Here is an 18073-nt window from a genome sequence, read left to right as displayed (position 1 = left end):
ATCCACTTTTCTTTTCCTTCGAGTGTGGGGTATTGCTCCCAATGAACTAGACATTCCGATTCCATACGATTTTATCACAGTGAAATTCACCACTATACTATCATTCATATCGTTGTATACAATCAGACACTCTTTGAAAGGAAAATGACTTTGATTAAAGTAAATTCTGAATAATTGGATTCTTTTGAATTTGAATGTCTTGGTAAGAAAAAGTTTATTCTTAGTCGACTCCGCCACTCCAAGGTGGTTATCCATATGAAAATATAAAATATATATTAAAAGATTTCTAAACATAAAAATTAATATCATGCTAAAGGTAATTACATTATGTTATTTTAACAATTAATTTTTTTAAAAAAATTAATGAGCTTTTATTGAAGAAATTCGGAAGCAAAAAAATAGCGAAATCCAAAAGGCCTTTTTAGGCCCAAAACTTCCAAACAACAACCCTCCACAGAATCACAATTAACTCGATTACCCCAAGGCCCTGCTGCTCGTTCGCAACCCTGATTGGTTACCCTTCCTCACTCATCGCCACCGTCGTCCGCCTCTGCTTCCGCCGGGGCTTCAAAGTCCATCGCAAAGGAATATTCTTCCTGTTTTATCTAACAGAGACATGAACATTGGTAATCTCGCAACAAGCATATGCAAGCGTGTGAATGTGAGGGACCTGGTCACCAATCTTCCCGTATATGGCAGCGTCACTGGTATCACCAACTCTTTTAAAGCTATTATGTGTTTCTGTAGAGTCTATATCCCGTGGTGTCTTATCTTGATGTTGTGTAGATGGATCTGCTGGCGGATTGAGCTTGATGTTCAGGCGTTGGGCTACCAAAAAGACAGCCGGATCCACCAAGAACGGACGAGACTCAAAACCTAAAAATTTGGGAGTGAAGAAGTTTGGTGGTGAGGTCAGTTTATGAAAAAATCAAACTAGATTGTTTATGACTTGTGCAGTTTACTGGTTTGATTTTTTTTTTCTCGTTGTACATACTGCACAGAGTTATACCTATTAAAACCACCAATAGATTGGAACATTGTGCACATTTTTCATGACATTTATCAGAATTTAACTTTTTAATCAGAATCGTAATGTGGGGAGGTCAGTTGATGAAGAATTGAATTCAATTTTTTTTTCATGACTTGTGTGGTTAAGTATACGTGGAAGAAACAAAAATTGAATCAGAAACTCATTATTTAATCATAAATTTGGTGGTATTTCAGTTTGAATTCAATCTTTTTTTCATGACTTGTGTGGTTACTCCGTTACTGGTTTGATTGTTCTTCTGAATTATATCTGGAAGAACACAAAAATTGGATCAGGAACTTATTATTTAGTCATAAATTTGGTGGTATGTCAGTTTATGAAAAATTGAATTTTGATATGTTCCTGACTGGTGTTACCATTAGTATGACTGTTTTTGTTGTTATACAGAGAGTGATTCCTGGAAATATCATAGTTAGGCAGCGGGGCACCCGGTTTCATCCTGGAAACTATGTTGGGATGGGAAAGGATCACACCCTTTATGCGCTCAAGGAAGGAAATGTCAAGTTTGAGAAGCACAAACTGAGTGGTCGCAAGTGGATTCATGTTGAACCAAAGGAAGGCCATGAGCTTCACCCACTCTATTTGGAAGCAGCTGCTGCGGCTTCATCACAGTTGGAAACCGGATCCTAATGCCCTGTCTTATTCATATTTTTGGCTCCCGTTTCCAGTTTGTTACAGTATTTTTGAAACTAGGTTATGAAAAGGCATGATTTCCTTTGTACCCAAATGTCTTGATAGATGGTGAATAAAAGTTTTGGACATTTATGATCTTCTTGTCTCTGTTTGTTTTTATGAATAAAAGGAATACTGGTTTATCTGCTCACTATGAATAGGCTGCCCTACTTATGGTAGGGCGAATTACACGCTTATTTAATGAATGAATGGTACTGGAATACGTATACTCGTTTAGTGTACATGAATAAGTTTCTTTGTTTCTACTAAATTCCTTTTGATTTGTCATCCAGGAGCATCTCTGGATTATGTGTTTTCATTTCAAGAAGGAAATTAGAGAAGTTTGCATTGTCATCCAAGTCTACCCAGTCTTTTTGTTCTCCATAAATTCAGTGATTTTTTTTTATTGCAATGAGATATAAGTCCCCTTTTGATTACCAATGAACAGATTTGAGGATGAGAACTAGTACTTAAAGATGACGCCAATGAAAACCTGTTCATGTGATGTTTGTGGTTTATAAAGGCATCAAAGAGAATTGTATGTGAATCAATGCTGTAAATGGATTCCTAGGTTTCATTCATCTGGACTAGGAACTTCATCATGTTGTAGGGGGGGATTGCCGAGCAGCGAAGGACTTTAGTTAGTAGGGCTTACTGATATCAGGTAACGAGTTACATAATTGCTATTCACTTGACAATAACCTAATTGGTTATTGTGTGAGATATTTTGTACACGCACGGTTTCGGCCCAGTCTTACATGTCGTCAGTGTGGTGTGGGCCTAAGGTTTACGCACACTCAACTGTTCGAAAGGCAATGCGGGCCGCCTATGAATTTCAAACGTTGACAATACGTCTACGTATCAAATTGGCAAATTTCTTTTAATTTGTGAACACATTGGAACCTAATAAAGTCTAGGAGAAACCCTCATCTTTTACAATTATATTCACTCTCGGATATATGAACAAGTATCAATTACAGTGAAAAAAAAGGTAGCATGTTCTCAAACTAAACAAGCACTCGTACCCTGTGGTTGCATTTGGCTGAAAGATTCCTTCTTCCATGGTCCCTTATGAATGTCCCCCTCATTGGAGTTTCAAGGTTTTAACAGATATAGGGCAGGAGATATAGTCATCATTGAGTGTCAAACTCTGAGTAGCAGCTGTACATGGTGAAGGGTTCAAAAGAGCTGTTCAGCACTTGCAGGTCGGGGCAATGAAATCGTTTAAAGATGCCAAACCAACGTTTAACTAATGCTAATCTTGCCTCTCTACGTCTTGCATTTCGAGTGGTTCGGGGAAAATCTCATTGGACAACCTCTTAGCTGAAAATGAATGTTCGATCCTATGACTGCCGTGAGAGCCTACTCTCCCCGTCTGTCTTAAGCCATTGGTACCTTCTCCATACGCGTGGCCAGGAGCGGGAGCACCCTCTGATAAGCTGCGTCGCCAACTGTCAAAGAAAGAAGCAGTCCAAGACCTCCTAGATGAAGATGTTCTCAGCCTTGAAGAGTTAGAACTGTCCTGTCTCACCACTTTCAATGGATTCTCCAATGCCTTGAGGATATATTTCATAGGGGGACGTTTGGATGGCTTGGGGTTAAGGCATGACCTTGCAACAATTGCCATGGCCCATACCTCTTCCAATAAATCCTCATCTATCATCAGAGATGGATCAACAATCTTAGTGACCAGTTCCTTGTCATATATGCTGATGTAAGGAAGAGTGTGGTCCAACCACTCCTTTGTACCGGCATCATTTGTTCTGCTGATGCCAAGCTTGCCAGTCACGAGCTCGAGTAAAACCTTCCCGAAACAGTATGCATCATAAGCACAAGTTGCTGATGATAAGCCTGTTCATTAGCAAATAAACATGTTAACATTGTTATTATTCATTTCTCAGAGGCTCAAACCCCAGTCCTCTGGGAGGAGAGGTCTTTTGGTGAGAGCATGGTACCAAAACATCTTCCCAGAAGTAATTATTTCACTCATTTGGTAAGCTAGTGGGGCACTGCAATCGCATTGCTTCACTTACCAAACTTATAAATTAAATATCCTGAAACCACTCAAGAAAACCAATGAAGAAATCCAAGTTCACATGAGAGTGAATTGTACGTACCAGATGGGCCTGGTTCAGAAGGTCTGCACATCATTGGGAGGAAATGTGTTACGACATATTCAATAAAGCACGCTAAATATGGAAAAAGAACAGTTATCTTATAATCATCAAGATGTGAATAGAATCAGCATTTTGCGCTTTTAGTCCTTTACAGATTATTACCATATATGCAGTAAACGGTAAGAAAGAAACAAGATGATATTTACATTCAGTATCCAGAGACTATTTATTCACCTTTGTCGCTTCCTCAGAAGTTAGAATCTAAAAAGCTTTCTCTCAGGTAAGATTAAAGCATATAGTTGACCCCTTTGTGCTCTGTGTTTAATTCAGTATTCGAGTCCAACTTAAAAAAAATTGACAAAAACTACCATAATAGAGAAGCTGCGGATAAGGAGAGAAAGGGAGGGAGAAAGCTACGTAAAAAATGCCAGGAAACAATGACAGTTATGGTACTTACTGTCGCTTCCGCAGGTACCTCGTTAGCAAACTTTGGTGTGAATCACCTTCTTGGGCTCGAACCTCACTCAGGCTTCCAAGCCGCACTTCAAATTTATCATCAAGAAGAATGCTGCTCGCTTGAACATCTCTTCAACCACCAAAGAAGTAATTACTTTGAGAATTGCAACACTGAGGATGAATTATTAGAAAGCTACTAAGGGACACAAACGCTAGAGATAAAAAATACATGACTGAAACAAGCATATCTAGCAACATCTAGCCTATTGCACGCAAAAGAGAAGCGCTATGTGAACCGGTAACCATACCATGGGAATGATTGGCAACCTTACCAAGGTGATCAATCAATTTCATTGCATCCAATTATCAGTACTTTAATTTCACTGGTAGTATAATAACTCAATCTCGGATGTGCATCAGTATGAGAGTACTAAGAGCCTTACAATTGAACATAATTTCTAGATCCATGTGATGTTAAAATCTAAGAAAAAGAAGTCAAAAAGCTAAATTTCCTAATCTGAGAGATACTTGCATAAAAGATAACCAACAGAAGGGATAGTCAAAACTAAAACCTTTCAATTTTAGTAAAAATGCTATAGTTATTAGATTTAGGACAACTACGAGAGATCAAAAGACATTTCAGTGTTAGAAATTCAATATGCCCTTTATTGTATTCTATATGGAATCAGCACTTCCTAATATTAATCCAAATCTCAGATAGTTGGAGTAACATCAAACGTGGAGTGTATAGCTCTCAAAAATAAAAAATGCACCACTAGATACCAGAGAAATCCAGATGAGACAATATGAGAATTAGATAACTATATTGTCCTTTGACTTTCTTTTTCTTCTTCTAATTTCATCAATTTACAATCGCAACCTGAATATGGAACAAGAATTCAAAACAGCTGGGAAGCAGGGTCCGCACTAGTGAGTTCGAGATACAGATTCCACAGGAAAATTCTAGTCTGCTTTATGTAATACATGTTTGAAAAGAGAGAGAAAAAAGAGCGATAGTGTCATCAACAAAAGAACTTATAACGTCCTGCTTGGACACAATCCACAAGGCATCCTTTCCCTCCAATATAGGAATTTGAACCTAGTTATACTATATACAGCATAATATAGGTTTATCATATTCCTGCATGAGATCCAAAACCAAAACAGAGACCTACTATTTGCAAAACAAGATTGATAGAGATGTCGTCTATGTTACTAAGAAGTTGCCAGGTATCAGAAAGAAACACACAGTGAAAATAACTATTGCATTGTATATTGCAACCATGCAGAAAATGTGAAATAGAAGTTCTATATTTAAGAATATCCTTATCAGTAATGTAAACTAACAAAGTTAAGGAAGAAAAACAATGGCAGAAAGCAACTTTCGAATACCTATGAACAAGGGGAGGGTTACATTCGTGGTGTAAGCAAGATAGACCTTCAGCAGCACCTATGGCAATTTTCAACCTTGTGATCCAATCAAGAGACTGTAAACCATCATCATCTGAAGTTGTAACCCTGAACAAGGAATTAGCCAAGTCTCCATGTGGCATATATTTGTAGACCAAGAGCTTTTCATTTTCGTGATCGAAGTTGTGCCCCATAAGCGGAACCAATCTACTATGAAGAACCTTACTAAACAATTCCAACTCCAGTAAATGCGATTCTTTCTTGAAGGAATGCAAATCAACCTTTTTGACAACTATGGGAATCCCACTTTCCAAAGAGCCCCGGTAGAGGTCCCCGGAATGGCCATGTTTGATGAGATTTATTTCACTAAAACCACCAGTTGCACGAAGCAGCTGTTCATATGTGAATGATTCACCTAGACCAGATAATATTGCAGGATCCTTTGGCAGTGAAGAATTGCCTCCTGGAACAGGCCCCACATTTGCAGTCCCTCTCTGATTCACCCTTCCCTTATTGCACTTTCTAAGGACCAAAACCATCAGCAACGCTAAAACCACAATGAAGCCAAGTCCTCCCAGCAGTCCAACCAAAATATATATCCATTGTCTGCGCTTCTTTGGTTCAGGCGGTGGCACAGGTGTCTGGGTTGGTTGTTGAGCCCCAAAGTTATCAAAACTTAAGCCTCTCTCAGCATAAAACAAGCTACAATCCTCCAAAGACCTCTGATTTCGCACAACCTGGAGGCAATTCCGGTGAAGAGTAATATTGTTTCGACTGTTATCAAGTACCTTGCCTTGTAAGTAGTTACTCGACAAATCAATCAAACTGAAATTCCCTAGTATTGACGTGGGGAGAGTTCCATACAACAAATTGTTGGAAAGATTGAACACAGCATAAGCACCAGTGATATTACTATTCAAACTAAAATTCGACAAAACACCAGTGAAGCGATTACCAGATACATCAAGCAAATGCAAATTAGGCATTGACCACATCGCACCAGGAATAGCTCCATCCAGTTTATTCCCACTTAGAAGCAAAATTTGCAACTGTACAAGAGTATATAAAACCGCATCTGGCAACGGACCCTCCAATGAATTCCTGCTAAAATCGAGCTCAATCAATCGCGAAAGCTCACCCAGTTGGACAGGAATTGACCCTATGAGGCTATTATCTGATAAATTCAAGAACTGCAGACCTGAAATAGAACCCAACTCTATTGGAACTGGCCCTGATAAGTAGTTCGATGAAAGGTCAAGCCGACTTATGTTACCAAGCAATGACAAACTAGAAGGAACAGAGCCGGTAAGGGAATTACGTGAAAGATCCAGAACTGCTATCTCCATTAACTGCCCCAATGTAGCAGGCACATTGCCAGTGAGATTATTGTCAGATAAGTACAGCTCGTTAAGCCTACTCATATTACCAAGCGATACAGGTACAGGACCAGACACCAAGCAAGAACGAAGATCCAGCACCTGTAACGAACTCAGCCGGTAATTGAACCAGTCCGGTATTGAACCGGGAAGTAAAAACCCTGATACATTAAAAGACTGCAATAATGTCAAATTGGCGAGAGAGTCGACACTGAACCGAGGATTCATACGTCCTAAACGAGTACGTTTTAGACCGGAAATGTTGATCCCGACGACCCGCCCGTTTTGGCAATGGACTCCAGTCCAGTTCGTGCAGGGGTCACCCTTTATCGGCCAGTTCACGGTCCGGAGCCCCAGCGACGACCGGAGGTCCAGCAATGCTGACCGCTCGACACTGGAGTTCAACGGAACTTCCTGCCCCAGCGCACACTGGATCAAAAAGAAGACTAAAATCACCTCCAAAACAGCCTCCATGGCTGTTTGTGATAATGCCTGACTGAACTTCATGACGGCCTACCGCAGCTCATCTTCTTCAAACAGTATAGGAAAAAAATAATAAATCCAATAATAATTAGAAAAAGAAATCATCGGCCTCCATTAATTTATTAAATTCTCGGTCTGTGTGGAATTCTTACCTCCAATCACGAGCTTCGATTCTGTTTTCTATGTTGTCCCAGTGTTGGTGCCTGGACCAAACCATGAAACAAAAAAGCAATAAATAACAAGCATGGGAAGGAACGGACTTATGGTCTCTGTCTTCAATAAATCCTCAGTCGTGATATTCTACCTTTAACTTTACAGAGAGTTGGCAGCCATTAATGCAACAAGTGCTCTTGCCCAACCGCACAGTATCTGTGTCGCTTTCACCCTCACCGGAAATAGTTAAGGCTCTTGAAGGTGGTTCACGCGGGTCGGGTCCGGGTTCGGTGGTCGTTGACTTGGACAAATATTGAATGACCGGCTAAAGGTAAGCACATGAAAGGTCGTGGAAGATTGAAATTGATAAAGATTGTTCAATTGATTAACACATTAAAGATGTTTATTAGGTATTTTAGCGGAGAGGATAGGATAGTTTTGATTGCTTTTCTTTGATTGAATAAGAAGACAGAAATGGATTTGGACCACATGAATGTGAAGTTTTGCCTTGATTTCTTTGCTTAGTACGCAAATATTGACATTTTTATGCATTATTGGATTTGATTTTTCTTTTCTTTTCTATTGAGTGATGGAATATAGGCTACTGATAATACCCAAATAACCTTCAGTGAGATCGTGGCATTTAAAACGTAGATCCTAAGGCAAAGAAGCATATTCAGTTACCGACCAAGGTAGAATTGAGGGCACCAATCAAGAAAAATACATCTAAAGAGTGACACATAAAGGTACGGCATCCGAGAAGAGAGCATCTCGACAAAACCATAAAGCCCCCGTTGATATAATACCAAGCATGCCTACTTGGTAACTCTTGATGATCAAAAATCATAAAGAAGGAAACCGCCTCCACCTAGGGATGGAATCAGGATATGATTCATCTTTCTGTAAATCTGCTTAAGATCATGGAAAACTGAGAAGAGATATACTCTTACCAAAACAAAAACTTATTTGATTCATGTAAAAGGATACTCTCGTTTCCGGTGAATGATCCTTAACTTTGCACTCTTGCCCTTTGCTACTTGAGAGAGAGTTCTGAGCATCAAGCACTCCCTTTTGATAGTTTATTGACTTGAGCATCGGAGATGTCCCCTAAAACACATCTTTGGGGCTCCTCTTAGCTTATATATTCTCTTGTGTAGGCCATCCTCATTAGAATCGAGGATAACATATGACATCAGTCCTATCGCATGATACGTTATCAAGATTGAAAACATAATTGAACGTCATTAGCTATGTTTTGTAAAACATTTGAAAAGTAGCATGTATGTAAGCATATATGTTGGTATATTAAATGATAGCATGTATATAGTCTAAAATGACTTGACTGTTTGGTTAAATTATTGCTTATATTATTTATGTTGTTCAAAATGTTACGGCAAATTACCTAATGGCATCATGCAATTCATTATAAAACAAAAGCAATAAATTATCAAATTATTCCACATTTCAAGAGATTTACAAACATGTTCAACAAAAAAAAAAACACTAAGTTCTTACATATTTAAAAATCAAACAAATTATCTTCTTATTATATTGAAAAGTTAAACAAACTATTTTCTTATTGAATTAAAAATTCGTCCGTCACATCACATGGCCACAAAGGATAGGTATTCTAGGTATTTGGGGATTAAAATCATGAAATGCTACCTTTAGGTAACTTCGGAATACTTCGAAGAAAAGAAACTACATATATTCTACTTCAAATGAGACATTTAGGGTCAAAATTATTTATCAAATGGACTCTTAGTTACAAAGTAACATATATGATAGTTCAAATATTTTACCAAATGGAGCCATAATGTTACTATACAATATTATTCATAAAATTATTATACAATTTAAAAATAATAATAACCAATTTTGACTACAATAGTTTGATTGTCTATCTGACTACATAAACATATTATAATTTGCATAATTGTGTTCAGGTTTTATTTTTTTATTTTTTTATTTTTGACTGAGGAAAACTAGTCGCCTATTAAAATAACTGAAGATTTTACTAATCTTTTTTTTTTCAATCTCAATTTTAAATTAAGAGAAGAATGGTTATTGTTGACCCGTGATATTTTTTTCCTACAAATGAATTACTAGTTTTTTTTAATCTACAAAAAGCTTTAAAAAAACAGTGAGTTCGTTGGACTTCCCATATTTCCAATATCAAATCATGTGTGAGTGTTGTTGGATCATTGCATATATGGATAAGACTTGTATTTTACATCAGTTTGGTTTATAAAATAAAGATTCAAAATCTCAACCAAGATGGTCTTTTGAAGACAAAATTGTACTGCCTTTAGGTCCAAATTGGACAATACCCTTTCCAATTGTTTGGATTAAATTTATGTGATACTCTCACTAGTATCCAATTTATAACAAATATTCGATTTTTTCATATTCAAATAGTGACATTTTTAAAAACTTTTTTCAATAAGAATGTTCAGTGAAGCAATCTCAATATGTCTAACTCAACCTCGTATATGGGCTCCGTTTGACAAATAATTTTATCAGTAAACAGAAATCCTGGACAATAATGATAGCAGATATATTGTCTGAATGGTTAGTAGTGTTTGGTTCAATTTTTACTAGTAATATATATGGATAATACTTGAGACCCTCAAAAAGTGACTCCAAAACCCTCATTTGATGTGGATTATTGAATGTGAAATAGGCCTTACATGTGTGTTTTTAATCAATGGCTATTTTATTGTTATATAGATTTGAGAGACTTTTGGGGATCAAATTTTGTGGGTCTCAAACACTGTCCAATATATATGATGAGACATAATATTATGTGACAAATTATTTGCAGGAATATTATGCATTTTAATTGTAACAGATGCAAATAAAGTGCACATGAAAACAGTTTAGACAAATTTCCAAATCAATAAGAATGTCCAACATAATCTCAATATGTCCAGTGAAGCAATCTCAATATGTCCAACATAATCTCATATATGGGCTCCGTTTGACAAACAATTTTGTCAGTAGCATATATGTTAATAGATATACTGGACAATAATGATAGCAAATATGCTGTTTGAATGGTTGTTAGTGTTTGGTTCAACTTTTACGGTTAATATATATGCTGGGACGTAATATTATGTGACAAATTATTTGCAAGAATATTATGCATTTTAATTGTAACTTATGCAAATAAAGTGCACATGAAAACAGTTTGGACATATTTCCAAATCAATAATTTATTGGGCTAATGAATATGAAAAAAAAATAAAAAAACCCCTCAAAAAGGATGTGACTAATGTATTATTATTGACAATAAATGATGAATATTATTCATAGTAGAAGAATCTAATTTTTTCTTGGTGGGCCTACAAAGGGTGATATAAATCAAGCTTTTCACGATTATTGAGGGTCAACCATTAAGTCTATGGTCAAAACATCTTATACTCGAGCTGACGCGGCAAATTATTGTAACAAAAGGAATTTTAGCTGTGAACCCTTTTATTTTGGCTGATTTGGGATTCCTTTAGCCTCCTAATCAATAATTATATCTTTGTTTATATGATAATATAACGATGGAATAACAAGCAACCATTTGTAAATAAACAGCCAAATTATCGGATCGTACGTAACATCATGTTCGTGACCAGTCTAATATTTTATTTTCAGTCTAAATCATCATCTATTCATATTATTAAGCTTTTGAACTATTTATTTGTACTATATTGTTAGCTATTATATATAGCGACTGAAATCAATTTTTGAACCACTTGAGTAATAATCTAATGGTGAATCTCTATGAGTTCAAACCGTATAGATTTCGAAGGTCATAAGTTCAATTCTCACTGGAAGCAATATCATTGTGACCACGCATTGAGTTTTGATCCAACTTACCATGTCACAGTGGGAAACTTACGTGCACGCTCGAGTTTAAGCTCATATCGACGCAGGTTTGATGACTCGAGTTTATACTCATATTGAATATCCAAAGAATAAACTTATATATTATCGTTCATGTTTAGTTGTTTACCACGTAAAATATTACTTGCAATGTAAATCCAACTCGAAGCATTCTCCGTTGTTTTGACATTGAAGTCTTTAATTTCACCAGGAAGTTAAATCTTAATAATAATAATTAATAAAAAAAATCAAAAGCCAAATTCAAATGGTATACATATATACTCGATCAAGTTGAACCAAAGAAGGAAGAAAATAATTACGTGTCCAAATTGGCTGCTCTAGTTTTTGGCTGCGGCATCTGATTGGTCGTTGCTCAGCACGTACCTACGGCGGCCATTGAGACAATACCGCCGGTTGACGCAGCATGGTCAACGGTGCTGATTGTGCTTGCAATTCCTACTACGAATTCTGCATTAATACGCATCATACGTGGTGGGGCTGCACAAAATAAGTATGCCAAATCAAATCGATCGTTAAACCGATCATTTAATCAGTTATTGTCAAATATATGTGAGTGAAGATCGATTGAAAAATCAAAAACATTGATAAAATCGTTAAAAACAAATAGATTGATCGGTAAAATTTATGTCAAAAAATGAAAGAAAAAAAAAAGCCGATCGAAACCGACCATGGACACCCCTGATAGAGATGATTGGGTGAAATACTCTAGGACCATCTACTGAATTAAATGGACTGAGCTATCATGTTCACGCCCACACATGGAAATAGGACTAGACCCAGCCTCACTTTGGAAGTACTTACAGGTGACAAGTCCTAATGGCTAATCCTCATACGATTTCTCCACGCGGGTTATACACGCAATGCAGGGTCAAATACCACTTGGACCATCTAAAAATAGGTGCTTTTCAAGGACAGAAGATGAAGAAGCTACTTAAAAATCAATTGTATCAAAGATTTTTCAAAACCATGTTTCAAATCAAATTCTACCAAATTCATATCTTATAGTCTCATAGTCTCATTCTGAAACCTTTCCAAATTATTTTTGACTAATCATAGATTCAATGGTGGAACTAGCATCGGATATTAGAGTCGAAATTTTGTGTGGAGGTTTTTTTTTTAGGGATATATACACTTTTTCATATTATCTCTTTATGTTAATATTTTATTGTATTAAGAGGGACATGTATATCATTATTAATTGAGTCATTCATCTTTTGGGCTTACGCTTATAATTTATTAATGTAATATCATATACCCAAATTATGTAACTAATATCTTAGTTGACTAAGGGGACATGTATTGAGTTATCTACTTAATATAATGTATATAAATATATAACTTATTATAAAGTTTTTTAGGAGGGCGGCTGCCCACCCTTCTGTGGACATGGTTCCGCCCCTGCATAGACTAGAAGTTTGACATCGGTTAGAGTCAATATGATGATTAATTGAGTCTATTGAGAGGTATGATTATATTAATTTGATATTCATATCTCAGATTAATGGACATAATCACATTAAGGGATAGGTTTCTAATAAATTCATAATGGGCCTGAACCCATCATAAGATAAATCACACTGGGCTTCTAATGGACCTTGCCTATAAATTCTTTGGATGTCTCTTGAACCCAAATGGGCCCGGTGAAAGCATAATGGCCCGGCCCGGTCTCGGCTCTTCCCGGTCCCTTTTTCTTTGTTCTCTCCTCGCTTCAGGCTCTCCGATCTGAGCTCCAACTGTCAAGGAAACATATGGAACCGAGCACTACTCCGTTTAAGGTTAGCCTTATGGGTAGAAGTAGTTTTCTGCTCCTTCATTGCTCGATGAGATATCTGGAATCCCGTTTAGGGTTTTATTATTTCTTTCTCAAGGCTAGTTATGTTTCGTGCGCTTTCGAGGTAACTGGGAGAATTCACTGTTGTTGCAGATCATTTTGGGATCGTCTTCGGTAGCTCGCCGTAAAATACTCGCTGAAATGGGATATGAATTCACGGTTTTGGTGAGTTTTCTCTTTATTGTTGGTGAACCGACTGCGTTTCTTGTTACGGTAAAAGAGTGAACGTTCTTTCGTTGATTACCTAGACTGCAGATATCGATGAAAAGGGCATTCGCAAGGAGAAGCCAGAAGAGTTGGTCGTGGCTCTTGCGGAGGCGAAGGTTATCCTCTGAATATCGTTTGATTTCAAATGTTCAAATTATAATCCCGTTACTTTGTATGGACTCATTTGTCTGCTTCATGGTTATATTTAAGTTTAGTTAAAAAAGCTTGAGTAAGAACTAATATGATGTGAAAGCAATAATGATTTCCTCATCTAATGCTTAATAAAAACATGGAGTGGTTTAACTATAATAAGACTTCTTGTAGTTTTGCTGTGATTTTTTTGAGATGTTAAACTTTATGCTAGACGTTATATATTTTCATGATTTTTCTTTATCTTCATGCTTATTTTGCCTCATCTTATTCCTTTTGCAACATGAGATGTAGATAAGGAATATAGCTGTAGTGCTTTTTGTTAATTAAGTGGATACTGGATCTCAGGCTGATGCTATTGTGTCAAAACTACTAACTGCCAATAATCAAGAGAAGGGTGCTGAACCAACAATTCTGTTAGCAGCTGACACAGTATGTCTTGTTGCTTTACTTTTATTTGAGCAATAGGGTTCTGAAGGGTGCTTTTCATCTGGGCCCATCTATGCTTTGAGGATACATTATCTTTCAGTGGGTTTTGGGGGGGGAGGGGGGGGGGGGGGGTGTTGCTCCTATTTCGGTTACGAAGCCACTTTCTTTTTTTCTTTTTTGTGGTCGGCAGGGCCTGACCATGAGACCTTAAGCTACTAAGGCAGTGAGGTTCTAAAGAGACGTTGATAGCCCATTTTCGGTCAGCTTAGTTATAAAGGGTGATTACATATGCTTATCCTGGCAGGGCAAGAAAAGGAAGGGGATATATGGAGCCAATGAGTCCATCGCTTACATTTTTTGCACCGAAGCACTAACATTTACACTTCTTGTACGTTGAAATAGAAAGATTACAAAAAACCTATGTCTATTTGTTAAACTTAGAAGATCCATGATGAGAATCTCTTAGGCACTGCATAAGAATAAAGCAACTATACTGATTCTTGATAGGAATATTCAAGCATGCGTGTTCAATTTGCCTGTAATGCATTATGGGTACACAAGATAGTTTCTTCTATTAAATTTTTTTTTAGTTTTGGTCTAAAGCTTTGTTATATTATCCAAAAAAATGAAATGAAAAACTGTATGCTCATTGTAACTCAGTCTGGACTCTTGAGGAAAAGTACCATATTGATGGCTGGTCTTTAGACTCATTACATTTGGATGCTTTTCTGTCATGGTGTCTCATCAATGGTGACCCTTGCCCTTGTTTGTATTCGTGCTTCCTGGGCTACAGTAACCTTTGTAATTTAATATTGTCAGTGCTAGAGTCACCGTTCTTATTTTTATGGCTGTAGCTCAAAATGCCATTGGTTTCTGCTTGTAGTGGAACTTTGACTAAAGTACATGGCTGGTGAAAACTTCTTCTCAGGCAGAAGCCATCTTACAGAAGCTCCCTATTGGTGACCACAATATGGAAGCTGATCCTACTTTATTATTTACTGCTGACCAAGTATATATCTATCCCTTGCAAGTTTTATACTCTCTTATTTACTCTGTGTGTTAGTGCTGTACTATGCATTTCAACGTGGCAGAGGTAAATTAACCCAGGTTTTGTAATGACTTGGTTTAAAATGGTAGTAAGCTAGCATAGATAGCTGACTTTAAACATCCCATTTCTCTAACCCATCACCCTTTGTGTTGCAAATGTTCATTCGCTGTAATGGACATGGGGTTTCTGGCTTTCGTATAAGTCAATCAATCCAATCCCCTTCTCCAAGGTCACAACCCAAAAATTGAAGCCTTTTCTCTGTACCTTTAATAGTCCATGGGTGATTAGAGCAGTTATTTCAATATTATAGCTGTCAAATTCAAAACAGTCAGCCACTCTGTTCATTCTCTTTCGAGTCATAGTAAAGAGTTATTTGTATCCTTGAACATAGATGGCCTGCTGGTGATAGTACCTGCTTATGAAATAGAAATTTTAATTACATTTTCCTTGCGGAAATTGAATATTATTTATCTTATATCTCACTGCTATGGTCGAATGATCTGGAGGTTGTGGTATATGAAGGTGTGATTAGGGAAAAGCCTTCCAGCAAGGAAGAGGCATGGGAATTTATAAAAGGTTTGCTCAATATTTTACTTGTGTTCATCGCCTCTTATTCTGCTTTGAATGTGGTTGTTAAACTGCGTTGCATGTATATTGCAGGTTATTCTGGAGGGCAGGCTGCAACAGTGAGTTCTGTTTTTGTTACAAACCTCAAGACAGGATTCAGAAAAGGAGAATGGGACAGAGTGGAGGTACCATCTGATTCCTTTTCTGTCTTTGTGGTTTACTACAGTCATTCCTAGAAACATCCTCTCCACATATTATGTGGGGGGTAAGGTCTGCATACATCCTGCCGGTCCTCGACCCATCCACTGAAGTCTTGTGCATGTTAGTTGTTTACCTTTTTACTTATCATGTTAAATCATACTTCATACTAGAGAGAAGTTGAGAAGCAACGCAAATAATTATGAAGCTCTGCAATCTCAATGCCATAAACAGGATAATATGCGTGGATGCATGACGACATAGAGTTGCATGACTTCATTATGTTTTGCTGAGGTGTTCTAAATATGTTTACTTTTCTGCATTCACTTGCTCAATATTGCTACACAATACATATTTACATGTGGGGACCAAATTTTGTTTTGGGCACGTCTTCTGCTTTTGTGGATCAGGTAGAACAATTTGCTTGGTTGATTGTCTGTGTGACCGACCTTTTGGTCAACTTCAATAAATCTTGGGCTAACAATAAAGAACTTGGTTTGGTATATTAGGTGTATTGGACGTTTCATAAATTTGTCAGTCAGCTTCAACGAAACTCCTAAAACCACAATGTACATTGCATCTTGTTTTTGTGCTTTCATAACATTTGAGAAAGGAACTTTGTTGTTTGACACTTCTCCTCTACCAGTCAGTCGTATTTCAAGATATTGTGGTCAAAGCTATGGAATTATGAGACTTGCCCTTGGTGATTCATTTGTTATTATATTTGAAAACATTGCATATTGGTAATACTACTACCTTGCAGATATATTTCCATGAAATACCAGACGAAGTCATTGAGAAGCTAGTAAGAATAATTTTCATTTCTTTCTTTAATTCCTTGTTAATCATCTGATGGAAGGACTCATCATGGCACTATCTCATACCTTTTTACTTTTGCAGATTGAGGAGGGAACTGTGCTCTATGTTGCTGGAGGGCTGATAATAGAACATCCTCTGATAGTGCCATACGTTAAGCAAGTGGTGGGTATACTTGTGACTTGTGTTCTTTTCCCCAATATTTTAAACGGAAAAAATGAAAAGGCATTATAAATGGTTGGTTTTAGGTCATGGTCAAGACTCAAGCAATTGCCTTAGCATCCTAATTCATAGCTGTTGATGCAAGCTAAAATATCAGCACTGTTTTTAGCTCTCCCCTCATTTATTTTTCGGAGGATATTGCTTAGGTATATGGCCCAACTATCGGATCTGATAGTGTAAGTAAACTTAATAATTGGACTCGAGTTGCATTGTAGAAAATACCAAAATGCTCCTGGATGTGGCTCAGGTGCTGTCCTGAATATTTAAGGGGAGGCCATCATGTCCCTAGGTTGATTTAAGTTGCATATGCCTCTATACCAGCTTTATAGCATGCAAGCATGCTAATTATTGGTGCAGTGATCATTGACTATGTATATATCCAGTTGTTTTAAAGGGAAATAACAGTTACTTTTTTCACTCTCTGCAGGTTGGGACAACTGATAGTGTGATGGGGCTCCCCAAATCTGTCACTGAAAAACTCTTAAAGGAGGCCCTCCAGCAGTAGAATAACATATTTTGCTGCCGCATTGCCCAATTGGAAACCCTTTATCTTACCACTTAATTGGATTTCCTGGTCTTTCCATCTTTTGCTAGGTAAACCATTAACTTCGTTGTAATTGCATCTATTATTCTCTACAATTTGTTGGGCACAATTAGTTATTTGAATGTTGTGGAAGAAGAATCATATTAATTATTATCATTGTGCTCCAGTGCTGGATTGGTCATGTGGGGGAATACTGATTTGCGGTCGTTAAGCTGTCTCTGTATACTAGTTTTATCTATTGTTTGTCGATCATATTCTACGAACTGTCTATCCCCACACATGGTGACAGAAGCAACAGTAACGAAAAAGTTTGCTATTGATGTAGTCTGATGTTGAAATCTATCATTTTTCTTAATGATGTGAAATCATGACCTTTTCGCTCGTGAATTCTGTGAACCATGGTATCGGAGCTAAGACTACTAGGTCTATTTTGGACATGATATTGGAGC

The 18073-nt window shown here is 37.2% G+C and overlaps 3 protein-coding genes across 7 annotated transcripts; 2 read left to right on the top strand and 1 right to left on the bottom strand.

The window, feature by feature from the left end:
- The first annotated feature begins 447 nt into the window (after window positions 1-447).
- On the top strand, window positions 448-1871 carry LOC120011145 (50S ribosomal protein L27-like). Its single transcript, XM_038862209.1, has 3 exons — window positions 448-707; window positions 787-911; window positions 1436-1871. Exons 1-3 carry the CDS (start codon window positions 617-619, stop codon window positions 1676-1678), a joined length of 459 nt encoding a protein of 152 aa, XP_038718137.1. The 5' UTR covers window positions 448-616; the 3' UTR covers window positions 1679-1871.
- Window positions 1872-2549: 678 nt separating this feature from the next.
- Window positions 2550-8181, bottom strand: LOC120010871 (probable LRR receptor-like serine/threonine-protein kinase At2g16250). Of its 3 annotated transcripts, none has more exons than XM_038861772.1 (6): window positions 7867-8181; window positions 7715-7765; window positions 5686-7609; window positions 4295-4423; window positions 3838-3860; window positions 2550-3571 (listed from the first exon to the last, which is right to left on the bottom strand). In XM_038861772.1, the coding sequence occupies exons 3-6, from the start codon at window positions 7584-7586 to the stop codon at window positions 2976-2978; spliced, it is 2649 nt and encodes an 882-aa protein (XP_038717700.1). In that variant the 5' UTR covers window positions 7587-7609; window positions 7715-7765; window positions 7867-8181; the 3' UTR covers window positions 2550-2975. The 3 variants fall into 3 exon arrangements, with proteins under 3 accessions (XP_038717700.1, XP_038717702.1, XP_038717701.1); XM_038861774.1 differs by having other exon boundaries at window positions 5686-7606; XM_038861773.1 differs by having other exon boundaries at window positions 7715-8181.
- A 5065-nt stretch (window positions 8182-13246) lies between these two features.
- Window positions 13247-17944, top strand: LOC120011093 (7-methyl-GTP pyrophosphatase). Of its 3 annotated transcripts, XM_038862133.1 has the most exons (10): window positions 13247-13387; window positions 13537-13608; window positions 13692-13766; window positions 14149-14232; window positions 15158-15238; window positions 15784-15853; window positions 15938-16029; window positions 16806-16847; window positions 16943-17023; window positions 17508-17944. In XM_038862133.1, the coding sequence occupies exons 1-10, from the start codon at window positions 13361-13363 to the stop codon at window positions 17583-17585; spliced, it is 702 nt and encodes a 233-aa protein (XP_038718061.1). In that variant the 5' UTR covers window positions 13247-13360; the 3' UTR covers window positions 17586-17944. The 3 variants fall into 3 exon arrangements, with proteins under 3 accessions (XP_038718061.1, XP_038718063.1, XP_038718062.1); XM_038862135.1 differs by lacking the exon at window positions 14149-14232; XM_038862134.1 differs by lacking the exon at window positions 15158-15238 and having other exon boundaries at window positions 13248-13387.
- The last annotated feature ends 129 nt before the right edge of the window (window positions 17945-18073 follow it).

This window comes from Tripterygium wilfordii, chromosome 12, assembly GCF_013401445.1.
Source record: "Tripterygium wilfordii isolate XIE 37 chromosome 12, ASM1340144v1, whole genome shotgun sequence".
NCBI classification, from domain to species: domain Eukaryota; kingdom Viridiplantae; phylum Streptophyta; class Magnoliopsida; order Celastrales; family Celastraceae; genus Tripterygium; species Tripterygium wilfordii.
This window is presented reverse-complemented; position numbering and strand designations above follow the sequence as displayed.

Coding starts and splice junctions, on each gene's coding strand:
- LOC120011145 (XM_038862209.1), top strand. CDS start 617: ATGAACATTGGTAATCTCGCAACAAGCATATGCAAGCGTGTGAATGTG. Junction 708..786: donor CGTATATGGCAGCGTCACTG/GTATCACCAACT, acceptor GATGTTGTGTAG/ATGGATCTGCTGGCGGATTG. Junction 912..1,435: donor TGAAGAAGTTTGGTGGTGAG/GTCAGTTTATGA, acceptor GTTGTTATACAG/AGAGTGATTCCTGGAAATAT.
- LOC120010871 (XM_038861773.1), bottom strand. CDS start 7,586: ATGAAGTTCAGTCAGGCATTATCACAAACAGCCATGGAGGCTGTTTTG. Junction 4,424..5,685: donor AACCCTCCCCTTGTTCATAG/GTATTCGAAAGT, acceptor TGGTGGTTGAAG/AGATGTTCAAGCGAGCAGCA. Junction 3,861..4,294: donor AGGTACCTGCGGAAGCGACA/GTAAGTACCATA, acceptor AATGATGTGCAG/ACCTTCTGAACCAGGCCCAT.
- LOC120011093 (XM_038862133.1), top strand. CDS start 13,361: ATGGAACCGAGCACTACTCCGTTTAAG. Junction 13,388..13,536: donor CGAGCACTACTCCGTTTAAG/GTTAGCCTTATG, acceptor CTGTTGTTGCAG/ATCATTTTGGGATCGTCTTC. Junction 16,848..16,942: donor ACGAAGTCATTGAGAAGCTA/GTAAGAATAATT, acceptor TTACTTTTGCAG/ATTGAGGAGGGAACTGTGCT.